We start from the raw sequence: 13,354 nt of genomic DNA, 5'->3' as shown, positions 1-13,354 counted from the left end.
TTTCGGTCCGTCCGTCGCCTCCCATCTATGATCTCGGCCACCGATGGCCGACAGCATCTCCGTATCGCCCCCATCCTCTCCATGCCTGATGAAGCCGGCGGCCGACCGGCCAGGCCATCGCGCTCGCGGCCCTGCGACACATGCCGTCTGCGCAAGACGCGCTGCGTCAAGGAGGCGGCGCAGAGCCAGTGCGTCTTGTGCGCCTTTCACGGCCAGCGATGCACCTTTTTGCGCGGGCCGCTGCCTCGTCAGCGTCATCGCCAGCCGTTTCCTCGAGGCCAGCCGCCGCCGCAGCAGCAGAGTCTGGCCGTCTTGGGCGGAAACGACGACGACATAGATGTCGACGGCGAATCGGAGCCGTCTACGAGCCGAACCTCGTCCGGCAATCGCCTTGGAGGCTACGACGACATCGACAACGGCGGTGGCGCTCTCTCGCCTCCCAAATACGCACTGCCCCGGGCGGGCTCGTCGGTAGATGCCAGCCTTGCAGACGTGTCTAGCTTCGCGTCGCCAGCCAAGTCCCGGCGGCGACCGAGCGAGTCGGACCATGATGTTGCCGACGACGACGATGACTGGCGCATATCTCCGCCAGCAATCCTCAACGACACTCTAGGCTTGGATCCGACGACGCACGCTGAATACGTCGGCCCAACCGACTACCGCGACCCCATCCTGCTCGATCTCCATCGCCCCCCGCCTCCATCCTCCTCGGACACCCCCCCGGACCCGGCCCCGTCCGAGCTGGCTCGCCGTCTCGACGACCAGACCATCTTCATCGTCCGCCCCGACGAGGCGGCGGCATCCGAAGCCCAGCGCATCGCCGACCTCGACGCCATCGAAGCCACCGTCCACCCCCACGGACCGACCCTCGTCGACCTCTACTTCCGAATCGTCCACCCCAGCTTCCCCATTCTGCACAAGCACGTCTTCGTCAGCAAGCATCGTCTTTCCCATCGCCACTTTGCCCCTTCGCTCCTTGCCGCCGTCTACCTCGTCGCCCTCGACTGGCGGCTCTACGATAGCGTCTTGGCTGGGCGCCAGGCCGAGGCCATGCCTGACGCGGTTGCCCTTGAAAGGCTGGCCGAGCGCACCGTCAGCCAGGACATGCGCCGGCCCAAGCTCAGCACCGTCGAGGCCGGCCTGCTGCTGCTCCAACGGCACCGCCGCGTCACCGAACCCGCCGGTGTCGCCACGTCTGGTCGTGCGTTTGCCGCGCAGATGGTGGCCATGGCCCAGGACCTCGGGCTCCATCTCGATTGCAGCTCCTGGTCCATCCCGGTCTGGGAGGTTGGCCTACGCCGGAGGCTCGCTTGGGCTCTCTACATGCAGGACCGCTGGGGAGCCCTTGTCCACGGCCGTCCTTTCTTCTTGCACGACGACGACTGGGACGTAAGGCCGTGTGCCGACTCCGACTTCCCCGAGCTCGATCCCGGCCAGAGCCGCGATGCGGCCGTCGACGTGGACGTTCGGATGGGATGGGAGATATTTGTCCGCCACATTGAGCTGGCGCACATGCTCACGGAAGTTGTTTCCGTCTTCTACAGCCCGAAGGCCACGCGCGTCGGGGGCACGCTGGATCGTGTAGGGGTAACAGGCGCGCTCGAGCTGGCCCAGCCTTTTGTCCTGCACCTCCGAGAATGGTCGTCGGCCTTGCCCGACACTCTGCGGCTCGAGAACAAGCCGCGAGGCAAGCTCTGTGCCAACGGGTCCCTGCACCTAGCCCACGTCTCGATCGAGATTGCCATCCACCGCGCCCTAGTTCGGACGCTGACACCGCACACGACCGAGGCCCTCCGTAGCGCCGTCCGCTCGGCGGCGCAGGTCAATCTGCGGGCGGCGACGGAGCTCCTGACGTCGCTGGAGCCCGAGCACACGGCGGCGTTTTGGGGCCGAGCCGCCGCCCACCAAGTGGCCCACGTCGGGTCGCTGGCCGCGCTGCTCTGGGCGACGGCGGAGACGACGGACGAGATGGCCTGGTGCGCAGCGCGGGTCGGCGAGCTCCGGTGGGCACTCCGTGTGCGCGGCCAGGCAGCGCCGTTTGCGCGCGAGGCACTGCGTCTGCTCGAGCACGACATTGGCGGCTTTGGCGTCGTAAGGGACGGGCCGGAGACGCTATTGAGATGACGGGCGAGACCAAGTGGGTGGGAGTTTTGCTTTTCCTCTCTTTTTCTTGAGACACGATCCAGTTCCTGAATAGTCCCTGGCGATCCTTGTCGGAAGCGCAGATGCCCATGTCATAATTCTGTCATGACCCGCTGGGCTTGCTGGGCCTTGGAGATCGATGACATCACTGGTTGACCGCCTGCCTTGCCACCGGCTTCGTTCAAAACTGCCCTCCAAACAAGCTTAATGGCTGCATTGACCATCAAACGAGCAAGACTCAACATGGTAGGCTCAAACAGTCAAGACAGGTCCGACAAGGCAGAGCAATCGGCCTCTACTGGAGAGAAGCACCAGACAGATCACGACTCCTCCGACGTGAAACGGACCAAGACGGAGAGACAAACGACCCTCGACGATTCCCTTGACAATGGCAAAGAGGATAACGCTGCCGACCCCAGGAGCGAGAAGAGCAAGCATCCAAAGCCCGCCAAGGAGGAGAGCCAAGACGCCGTGCAGCCATCCGAGGAACCGCACGTCCCGTCCAACATTCTCGAAAAGGGCATCTTCTATTTCTTCGTGCGCGGCCGCGTGGGCATTGACGAGATTGAAAAAGTCGACGACGTGGCGCGAAGCTACATCCTCCTGCGCCCCATCGACAAGGACGCGAAGCTGGGCGAGGGACCCATCGGAGACTCGAGAACCACGCGACTGATGGCGCTGCCCAAGAAAGCGTTGCCATCCAGCGGCAAGGACCGCTTCATGGCATTTGTAGAAATGTCGAGCCCATCGTACGACGAACTCAAGCGCAAGTTCCTGGCGTCGGACGACTACGAAACCAAGACGGCAGGCACGAGACACACGCCTGCCGCGACGCCGGTTGGCGAGGGCGTCTATGCCATTACCACGACGGGGCGCGAAAGCCATCTTGCCTACATGACTACACTGCCGGAGAAGCTCGGGTCTGTGCAGACGAAGCTGGGCCTGAAGGATCAGGGCAGCTTCGTTCTGAGTACCAAGAACCCCCAGCACAAGGGTCCGGCAAATGCACGTTTGCCAAAGGGGCCCGAGTTCCCCGAAGAGTAAGCTGATCCGTGTCGTTTTCTTTTATATACACATCGCCGGCCTCGGGACAAGGAAATCTGACAGTCGGCAGAATCATCAAAGAGTTCCGATCGCTCCGCTGGCTCCCCTCGCGGCCCGAACATCTCAACTACGAGAACGCGCAGCTTCTCCTGATTGGCGAATCCTCGGGCCTCGACAAGGCGGTCGAGCCGCAGGAAGAGGACAAGGAGAATGGCAAGGAAGAGCCACTGGAAGTCTTGGGCCATCTCGAAGAGGAGGACCTCGAAAGGATGCGGCATCTGCCGGGTGGTGAATCCGAGTCGCTGTTTGCCGACCTGCATGCACACGCCAAGGATTATCCCAAGCTCCAAACAACATTTTAGGAGTGGTATGCTCAGCTTTGGAGGTCCTGCGCGATGCCTCGATGACCTTGCGGAGGACTCATGTTTCTGAGAGATGCCTACCCAGGCAAGGCACGACGCCAGAACTCGTGTCTCGCTGGAGCAATCCTCTGGTGGCTTTTGTGCAATAAGCCGTCGAGGGGAACATAGTGTCTACAGCGGGATGAGGATGTTGCCAATGCGAAAAGGGTGCTCCTGGGTGTGACGCCCCAAGTCATTTTCCAACGCATCGCGAACATGGTCTTTTCGTTCAAGGCAGCGTTTCGTAGTGACGTAACTGGCCGAGAAACTCTGGCAGTGACATGGAGGTTGAGCGTCAGCATCAGTGTAACCTGTCTCGAGGGCCCCGTCTCCAATCATGACGTTTTAATACCAACAGCTGGCCAGGAAGCATAAGCCGCATGTACAGTAGCTTGCCTTGATCCTCAGTCAAGGCTGCCTTGTTTCCGCCCGTCATTCCAAGTCTCTTCAGCCGCTCGGGGATTGTAACCTGCCCCCCTCTGCTGCCTGTTGGTGGTGTATCGGGTATATCATCCCGAGCCGCCTGCCCGCACCTATCCCCCTCTCCATCCTCCCTCAACTGCACCACTTTTTTTCTCCTTGTCTCCCGCATCAAGGCATCACAGATATGATGGATTGCACGTTTCCGCTGTTCCCGCGGTTTCCGCTTGAGATCCGCCAGCAAATCTGGCGCACCGCCCTCGCGCAGTACTGGTCCTTTACCAAGCTCAAGCGCGCCGGCGGTGGAGGCGTCAAGCTCGTCGGCGAGGTCCATCGCAACGTCGGCCAGAGCTGCCGCGAGGCGCGCGCCGCGATGCAGACGACGCACGCAGAGACAAGGGCCCTGGGCTGGGTCGACTTTGGCCGCCACGTCTTCTTCTTCCGCGACGCAAAATTTGACCGCGGCCTGATGACGGCCCTGGAGCACGACGGCGACGACGAGATCCTGCCCCTGGTCCAGCACGTCGTCGTCAATCCGCGCGACTGGTCTCGTCTGTGGGAGACCATCGACGTCATCAAGAGCCGCTGCGCCTCGCTGCGCACCCTCGTCGTCGTCGCGCCGTGGTTCGACCCGGCTGACATGCCCGCCTCCCACAGCGCCCTCAGCTACGCGCCATACGAGGACTGGGGCCAGGTCTATGACAAGACACCCACCGAGATGCAGCTGTCGCCGCTGCGGGACGCCATCGAGCGCGGCGCCGCTGCCAACTCAGCCCGCAACGACGAGTACAGAGCCAAGCTGGACGAGGCCGCCGCCCAAGTAACAGACGACGACAACGTGGAGGCCTTCGAGCACGTCTTTGGGCGTACGCGGCTCGCGCTGCAGAAGCTGGAGCAGGCCGTGCAAGAATTCCCCAGCACAAAGCCGAGGCTCTACCTGCGCACCAAGGAGGAGCTGATCTCTCCGACCACGGTGCAGTGATGTCTCGGGGGAGTCCCGGTCTCAGCAAGACACCCTCCACTGTTTGCCGGTGAGAGTTGTGACGACAAAGACTACAAGTATCTTCACCGAGACACGACGAGGCACGATGTGAGTCAGCACTAGGCAGGCAGCACAATCGTTGATGCAGGCGAGCTTCCATGTACATGTTCTTGAACCTTCCCTTCATGTAAACGAACTTCCACATGATTCTTCACCTAGCTCAGCTACATTCTCTCATGGCCAGTTATTCGGATGATTGTGCTCATACCTGTCATTCTAGCCTGCTTGTGATGTCGGCCGTCGGTTACTCGCTGGACAGGATCTCCTGGCCCTTTCCCCTGCTCCTTGTAAATCGTCAGTGATGACCTGTAGCAAACGGTAACCCCGACTAAAGGCCGTCTCTGATCGGCAGAGACGCCACAATGTCCCGCATGAAAACTGCCGATCTTGCATCCTGGCGGGGCTTGCATCCGTCTGGGGAAACAGGGCCGGCAGAGCTTCAGCCCCTGGCATAAACCCACTTCCTCGAGCCTATCTATAACGGGGCTCGAATCTGACAAGAGACAGGTGTGATGTCTGGGAACCCGGAAGGCGACGACGGGCATGGCCGTTCCTCGACGTGAAGGCGTGCCAAAGGTTCCAGTCAGAAGCCATCCCTGCACACGGCAGCGAGGTTTCACAAAATGGGACTCCCCCAAGGTCCAGTCACAAGACATTTCCGTTTGATAAAGGAGCGCTGGGCCGAACTGAGATTTGTCTATGCTTTCATCACTAGTAGAAACACGGGAGAGCACATCCGGCAGGTGAAAGCCCATGTTCCATTTCTACGGTTTTGACGATGACAGGATCGTCCCCGTCCTGGCACCCTCCGTCTGGCGCGCATACGACGCGTACACTCCACGTGCCGGCACACTCCTGCTTGCCGTCCTCCGGGCTGGGGGTCGCGCTCGGAACCTCGGGCGTGTTGAGACGGGTCGGGGATGCCGGCGTAAGCGCCTATGCAGTGACGACAAGATACTAACGCCCCCCAAAGCACCCGTTGCCGAGGCTTGAGATGTGTGGAGGGCCCCATTCCTTTGCGTTGCTGGCAGCCACAATGCCAACTTGTAGGTGAGTCTGTGACACGCGACTGTATTCCCGACCGCTGAGCAGCTGTCTTGGCTGGCACAAGTTCCGACCTAAGCTTATTCCCAGCCGTGAACTGCAACGGTGCTGCGGGCCGGGATAGCATCACGCTCTGTCCATTGGCCGGACAGGTCTCCATCGCCAGCTTCATCCATCGCGTACCTTTTTCTCGGCTCCCCTGCCGCCAGGCGCTTCCCTCGATATCGTGACCCTTCCGAGACACGCAGGGGTAATAATCCTGGGGTCTCAAGGTAGTGAGTGAATAGCGACAGCATGAAGGGAACATAAATGTTTCAAAAACAAGACAAGGGTATAAAAGAGCCAGTCTCGCCATAGCGTCCCGCTGTTGAAACCATCAAGCCTCCCAGTCAATCATTCGAGCCGTCAGCATCTTGTAATTTACTTCGATATTTCGGAAACCGCAAATATGCTTTCCTTCCGCTCCATTGTCCTCGCCGTTGCCGTTCTTGGGGCGGCGCCCTTTTCCATGGCCGCTCCCTCCACGAGCGGTGAAGGCTCTCTTGTTCAGCACGAGCAGCGCGATGGTCAGTTACTCGAACAAGTCATTCCTGCTTGGACAGGACATGTCCGATCGCGTGTCTCTGAGAGTGATGGCGAAATAGCCATTGTTCAATCTCGAGATATACGCCTTCGGAATAGCCACGACCCCAACTCTACTCCCATTCCCGCCATAACTGGGAGACAAAAAGCGATGAATGTGTTCTGACTCGAATGCAACTCTAGATACCAACCCCATCCCTCTTGAGCAGCGGCACTCGGAAGACGTCCTCGAGGAGCTCCAGGGCCGCGCTGCTGCGGTTGAGTGCTACGTGACCAGTAAGAAGGGCAAGGACTGCCACGCCAGTCAATGCCCGGCCAAGGAGCAATGCAAGGTCAACGACAAGGGCAACTGTGTCTACAAGAACAAGAAGAAGGACCGGCCTTTTGGCTGCGAGCAGTGCTCGTGCAAGAAGAGCTCCTAAGTCATCCGCAGCAAGGCTTGACAGCGGGGACTGACACACATACACGGAGTCGAGAGGAATGGACATGGAATCAAGAAGAGGGGTAGAAGGCGGCTTGTGTGTGTACGTGTGTTTGTGCCTGTAGCGAGTGACTGGGGCAGGCAGAAGACTCTTGCCCGAGTCGGTTGTCTACTAGCAACAAAGGACGGCCGTCGAAGCTATTGATAATTAACTTGAGTCGATCCTTTAACTCAGGCCCCCGCATGATTTCGGCCAAAGTGAATCGAGCATTACCTCGCCGATTCCGCCTTTGAGCGCTCACTCCTCGCCGCCTTGTCGCGGTCGTCCCCCGTTTCGATGCCGCCCAAGAAACCTACGGCGGGATAACTTTGAGCCTTGCCTCTCTTTCATGAGCCTCTCGCAGTGTTTCGATCTTGGGACAGATATCGCAACGAGACTGTTTCTGCAAGATACACCAGTGCGTTGTCGAATATGCAGATGAATTAGCCAGTATGCAACCATCTTGTCGACCTGGAATCTGCTTACCGGAACCTCGATCCTTTCTTCTTCAAGGATTGGGTGCTCGATGATGCTTGAGATTTCAAGTTGCACGGTTTGCCTCCAAGAGGCGTTCGAAGGATGTGAGGGCTGTCCACGGCGCCTGGGGGTGAACAGAAGAGATATGTTAGCCCTGTAACAGCCTATTTCTAAAGCTTCAGGGCATCGAGGTGCCCTAGCTGCAGCTGAACGCGTGTGCTGAAGCGGCGAGGCAAGTCTGAACTCGTCGTGGCTGCCGTTTCCAGCAACCCAGGCAGGTAGCCGAGCAACCAAATTTCTGTCCCCCCCCTTGCACCTCTCTTTTTCTTCCATCCTCTTCCTCCTCCTCCTCCTCCTCCTCCTCCTCCTCCTCCTCCTCCGCCTCCTCCTTCTTTACTCCCACGACGCGTTCAACCACAACACACGCAAACGCATCACACGCATCGGCCCCGCCCTGTGAGTCCTCATCGCTTACCCCTTTGACCACTCCCGTCGAAAGCGTTTGCTAACCTTACACGCCTTCGTGCAGGTTTTGCACGCTGCCTCTCACTTGTTTGCATTCCACGCGCACCCACGGCAAATTCAATCTCGTCTCGGTCTTGCAGGCCCTCGAGGCAAGATAGCAGACTTTCGAGACCTGAATCAGGAGCTCTCGGTAAGTTCGCCTTCTTCTTTCATCACCCCCGACTGGCCATCATCTCTTCACAGACTCGACGGCGAGTCTGCCTTGCCTGCCTGCCTCCTTTTGCTGGGCCAAGCAGCAGTGCCCTTTGTTTCACCCCCTACCCACAGGAATACAAACTTCTCATCGCGTGGTCCCTGAAGAGTTGCCAGCACATTTCTTCTCTGCCTCTTCTTTTTGACACCTGGCACCACTATCCTCCGCTTTGGCTTTCGAACTCACCCGACAGCGACCACCTCGCTGACAACAACTTGCTCAGTACGCCTTCGTATCATGGCCGCCACCGGAGAAACCGCGCTCCATGCCTGGGGCACCGCTCCGACCCCGAACGATGCCTGGAGCGGCGTTTCTTCTGCCGCACCTGCTTATCAGGCTGACACTGGCCCGGGTGATTTCAACCGCAACAACGAGGAAGCCGAAAGGTATGGTGGCTTCTCCCAGGAGCAGTGAGCACAGCCCTCCCAATCAACGCTTTGAATGCCTGCTAATGAGTTTCTTCGCTAGTGGTACCCGGGCCAGCGATGCGTTTGGAGATGGTCCCGGACACCCGGGCAACGCTGAAGATGTTGCCGTTGGCAAATGCTTCAGTTGCGGTGAGATCGGGTATGTTAGCTGCTACACACTTGAAGACGACTTCGCCGCTGACTCCCTCGCGGGCATCGTGCTGCCGATTGTCCGATTCCCCAGGAAATGACGTGCCGATACTGCAAACAGCCGGGGCACCTTGTCAGGGAATGCCCCGACAAGCCGCCCATGGTTTGTGACAACTGTGGCCAAGAAGGTGCGCTCTTCTGGAATCTGCAATGCTTCTAGTACTGTGTATTTTGCTGACTGTTTCCAGGGCACACGAGAAACAAGTGCGAGAATGCTCGCAAGATAAACCGTGACCACGTTGCCGACGTCACTCCTGACGACGCCTGGGCCAAACTTGAGCGTGCTGTGGCTGAACGAGACATGGATGACGCCAAAGAAGCCGTTCAAGAGTACGTCAAGGCTCTAGACGGCGCCATCACGTATCGAGAACTCCAGGAGGCGATGATCGATCAAGGCATCAAGCTTTTTCTCATCGCCACGGAGCGCTCTCTGGTCAGCGTCTTCACCAACATGGACCTTCAGGGAAACATGGGCAAGAGATATAGCATCTCGTACCGCTTCTCGGAGAAACCTGATCGGCCTCGCGAGGCCGATTCTTTTCCCAAGAGCCGCGAGGAGCTGCTCGCTCGCCTTGGCGAGGCAGGCGAGATTGTCAACGGCGGCCGCCCTCTGTGCCGCAACTGCGGTGAATTGGGCCACGTGTCCAAGTTCTGTAGTCAGGAGAAGGTCGAAAAGCCCGAGAAGCCCAAGATTGCATGCAGCAACTGCGGCGAGGACGGGCACCGCATCCGCGAATGTACGAGCCCCAAGCCCTTGAAGCATGACCATCTTGCTAACTTGGTGTTCCTAGGCCCGCAACCGCGAGTGGACAAGTTCGCCTGCAGAAATTGCGGGTGAGTCCTTCTCTTCCCTCGGATTCACTCAACCTGTTGCATGCTGACTTGATGGAAGCAAATCTGGTCACAGGGCCTCGGACTGTGAGGAGCCACCCAATCTCGAAAACGTGGAATGCCGAAGGTGCAATGAGAGTTAGTTGACTGCCAACAATTGTCCGGTCCGGGTGATTTACTGACATTATGCAGAGGGCCATTTCTCTCGAGACTGTCCCCAAGCCGGCCCTCGCGGCTGTCACAACTGTGGCCAAGAAGGCCACATGTCCAAAGACTGCGATCAGCCTCGCAACATGGACAGGGTTACCTGTCGTAACTGCGAGAAGACAGGCCACGTGAGCAGAGACTGTCCGGAGCCTAAGGACTGTAAGTACTCTGGCCAGGAATTACTCAAACTTGCAGCTAACGAGCCTACAGGGAGCAAGGTGCAGTGCTCCAACTGTCAGGAGTTTGGACACACCAAGGTCCGATGCAAGCAGCCCACCGCTGACTCTGGGGATATCGACAACGGATTCCCTCCATCCGATGCGGCGGGTGTTGACGCCGGCTCAGGCGCTGCCGACAGTTCTTGGCATACAAACGGTGGCGCTGCTGGCCAAGGTGACGCGCCGTCTTTTGATGAAGGAGGCTGGTGAGCCTGATAGCTTTTGGGACCAAGGCTTGAGGCCACCATTTCCATGGGCAGGAAGATTTCTGTCTTGTCTTTTGAAATCTTGACCAACTCCCTGAGTTGAGGATCATCTTGAGATTAGCCATGAACCTACCCTGAAGGAGCTCAATCTCCAAGGTGTGGACGATGGGAGATTGTCTCGGGGGCTGATACGGTAGGGCAGTATACCGAATGCAAAATGGGTTTTACTATACCGCTTTCCATGTGGTCAAGGACTTGCAGCGACCGTCTGGTAATGTGTTTTCACGGTCATTGGGTTCTTTATTGCGGCATGGGTGGGAGGTTGAGACGAAGTGCGTACCAGAGTACTAAAGGCGAGCTGCGGCTGACATGGCGCTTGTCCTAGGGCATACATGGAAGCATCACACTGGCTTCACTCACTAGTACGGAGCTGGCTCTAGTCTGAAATTCTGAGGTGGAAGCATGGATCGCGTCTGGAGCTCTTCACCTCAACACTAGGCCCAGGCATTGCTGTCCTGAGAGCCAATTGAACGTTTGTACGAGCTTTCCCTCCGTGCCTGCTGATGCTCAACTGCGGGTAACAGATCTGATGGCCATTTCTGAAGGCCATACCCGTAGTTAAATTAAAGGTTCTTGCTAGCTTGAGGTGTCAAGGGATCCAGGCACACTTGAAAGTCTCGGATTACACGCATTCAAGGGCTTGGACTGTTGCCACTCCCGCCTTGGCGTTCTTTTTTACCGATCTAGAGTTGAAGAGGCTAGGCGAGCTGCGAAACATCATGGACCCAATCTACGAAATAGGCTTGGAAGAACCGGATAGGGCCAGCTATGGCAACAACCACCAGCTCCCTGCTGCGGAAGCAGATGTTCGCTCGCTGTGCTATGCGGTGGGCATGCAGCGCCCAAGCTGGGCAAGCCGCGGACCCTCTGACCCCGGAGGCTGTCAAACTCGTGACGCAGTCGTCGTTCCGCCACGGGCCCAAGAAGCGGGCTGAGGGTTGAAGCTTTGGACGTCGGTCGGTCTGGATCACTTGGTAGGTAGTGTGGCAGATGAGGGCGGACGAGGCCGGTGCATGCTCCGAGACACGGCATCGGGAGGCGCAGGGGGTAACTTACGGCTTCGGCACTAAAGTTGTGGTTTTCCCTCTCTTCTCTCTGGCTGTTCTAGAGGGTTATTGCCTCTTTTCGCTCCTCTCACCATCCGTGCTTCGCACATTCCTCGCCGCACCGGCAACCAAGACGTGTCTCCAACCGTGCCTTGATTGAAGCCACGCGTCTTTGCCCGGCCCAGCAAGGCGCAACGGCTACGTCATACCTTCATCATAGTCACATAGGGATGAGTCCTACAGACGGCTGGATATAAACTAAACCCCCTCTTCAACGACCACAGCCGGGAGAAGAGGGGGAGTCGGAGAGAAGCTCCCGTGAGCAGGCCGTGTCGGGATGATAGTGTCTGGCGGTATGATTCCCGTATTACAGATTGCAACGGCAGCACGAGGCCCTGGCAATCGACGATGACGAGGCTTCCATCCCCCATGACCGAAGGGCCTGTTGCCGATGGAGCAAAGGAGGCTCATCGATGGGCACGAGGCTATTCCAAGCGACAAAGGCCCTTTGAAGATCCTCCCGGCCCACCTGCCTTTCGGGGCCACTCGGCCGGCCGGGCAAAGAGGCGGTGTCCGGCTTCTATTCCGTCTGTATTGACCAAGGTCTACTGATATAATGAGGGCATGGGCTACGTCCCTCTGCTGGCATTGGAGTGACTTGTAGGCACTGCGCAGCACATGTCGCCGCACCAAAGGACCTCGACGCGGGAGCGGAGAGGATGGGATGAAACCCTCCAGCAAAGGGAGTGAGCGGATGGCGTCATGGCCTCATTGAGTGGAGACAGAAGCAGCTGCTTGCGGAGCCTCAACACCAAGTCGTATGCAGAGGCACGCCAAAAAGATGCTTTTGCTGCTCATCAGCACGCGTAGTGCATGGCGGTTGGATTGCAAGAGCTTGTGCATGCTTATGCCGCTTATGCTAGTACTGCACACTGCTTTATGCACTTTTATGCCGCGGGGATGGATCAAGAGAAGAGTATCTCCTTTAGACCTGACACATGTGACATAATGAACAGACTAAAGCACCTTGCCCCGGATGCTGACGTCACCCGACTGCGGTAGCGCCTTGTTCCACCCACAGTACGAGCTACGACATTACCGTGCTCGACATGTGTCTACACTGTGCAGAAGTCTTGTCCGAACTCGGCACTGTGCTGTCCTTTGGAGTCCTCTGCTTGGAGCCAATAGGAGGGAGGAGAAACCGGTGGACACTGACAGAGAAGCGCAATCCTCATGAGCGAAGCCAGGCAAAACAGAGCGAGTATAACAAGAGTCAGTCTCAAGTCGAACCTCTGGCAAACCTCCCGCGCCTAACACGTGCGTGCCCCGTGGGATCAGCATCCCCAAGGGCGGCGGCGATCCCCAGGGGGAGCAAATTCCGCGCGGGCACGCGAGTGAGCCAAGCGCGAGTAGCAGCGCGAGAAGCATGCGCGAGAAGCATGCGCGGACAGTTCAACGAGCCCTCGTTGGACGTTGCCTTGCATTAATTAACTTAACTTATAACCAGTCGGCGGACGCGCAGCTCGAGGCACAGGACGGACCAACCGGGTCGCCGCGGATATCAACCACCACCACACAGCGTCGTGAGGAAAGCCGTCAAAGGCGTGCATGCCTTCATGCTCCATCCGCGCCACTAGCAACGGCGGTCGTGCCCTTGTTTTGCGAGGCTGCTGCGTACTGTGTATTGCCTTGCCGTACATACCTGCCCGGCCCTTGGGGGCTCGCGTTGGGCGTGCGGATGGCTTGGACGAGATGCGCAACGGAGACTAGCCGTCTTGAGGCATTCTCCAGCGCGATAGTCCGCATCGTGCCCAGGTACATACAGTACGTACTGTATT

The 13,354-nt window shown here is 58.4% G+C and overlaps 5 protein-coding genes across 5 annotated transcripts; all 5 read left to right on the top strand.

Annotated features, from left to right (window-relative positions):
* Nucleotides 1–27: 27 nt before the first annotated feature.
* HRG_09319 (fungal specific transcription factor domain-containing protein) lies at nt 28–2,124 on the top strand (the record flags this gene model as incomplete). The annotated part of the gene is made up of 1 exon (XM_044867790.1): nt 28–2,124. The coding sequence occupies one exon, from the start codon at nt 28–30 to the stop codon at nt 2,122–2,124; it is 2,097 nt and encodes a 698-aa protein (XP_044717050.1).
* A 261-nt stretch (nt 2,125–2,385) lies between these two features.
* Nucleotides 2,386–3,548, top strand: HRG_09318 (uncharacterized protein; the record flags this gene model as incomplete). The annotated part of the gene is made up of 2 exons (XM_044867789.1): nt 2,386–3,182; nt 3,257–3,548. The coding sequence occupies 2 exons, from the start codon at nt 2,386–2,388 to the stop codon at nt 3,546–3,548; spliced, it is 1,089 nt and encodes a 362-aa protein (XP_044717049.1).
* A 646-nt stretch (nt 3,549–4,194) lies between these two features.
* On the top strand, nt 4,195–4,989 carry HRG_09317 (uncharacterized protein; the record flags this gene model as incomplete). Its single annotated transcript, XM_044867788.1, has 1 exon — nt 4,195–4,989. One exon carries the CDS (start codon nt 4,195–4,197, stop codon nt 4,987–4,989), a length of 795 nt encoding a protein of 264 aa, XP_044717048.1.
* A 1,552-nt stretch (nt 4,990–6,541) lies between these two features.
* On the top strand, nt 6,542–7,097 carry HRG_09316 (uncharacterized protein; the record flags this gene model as incomplete). Its single annotated transcript, XM_044867787.1, has 2 exons — nt 6,542–6,659; nt 6,859–7,097. The coding sequence occupies 2 exons, from the start codon at nt 6,542–6,544 to the stop codon at nt 7,095–7,097; spliced, it is 357 nt and encodes a 118-aa protein (XP_044717047.1).
* Nucleotides 7,098–8,568: 1,471 nt separating this feature from the next.
* Nucleotides 8,569–10,414, top strand: HRG_09315 (zinc knuckle domain-containing protein; the record flags this gene model as incomplete). The annotated part of the gene is made up of 8 exons (XM_044867786.1): nt 8,569–8,741; nt 8,800–8,898; nt 9,027–9,076; nt 9,137–9,685; nt 9,740–9,782; nt 9,841–9,917; nt 9,972–10,145; nt 10,197–10,414. 8 exons carry the CDS (start codon nt 8,569–8,571, stop codon nt 10,412–10,414), a joined length of 1,383 nt encoding a protein of 460 aa, XP_044717046.1.
* Nucleotides 10,415–13,354: the final 2,940 nt, after the last annotated feature.

The sequence above is a fragment of the Hirsutella rhossiliensis genome (genome assembly GCF_020360975.1).
Source record: "Hirsutella rhossiliensis strain HR02 chromosome Unknown scaffold00012, whole genome shotgun sequence".
In the NCBI taxonomy this organism is placed as follows: Eukaryota; Fungi; Ascomycota; class Sordariomycetes; order Hypocreales; family Ophiocordycipitaceae; genus Hirsutella; species Hirsutella rhossiliensis.
The sequence above is the reverse complement of the archived record's forward strand: the minus strand, read 5'-3'. Positions and strand labels throughout refer to the sequence as shown.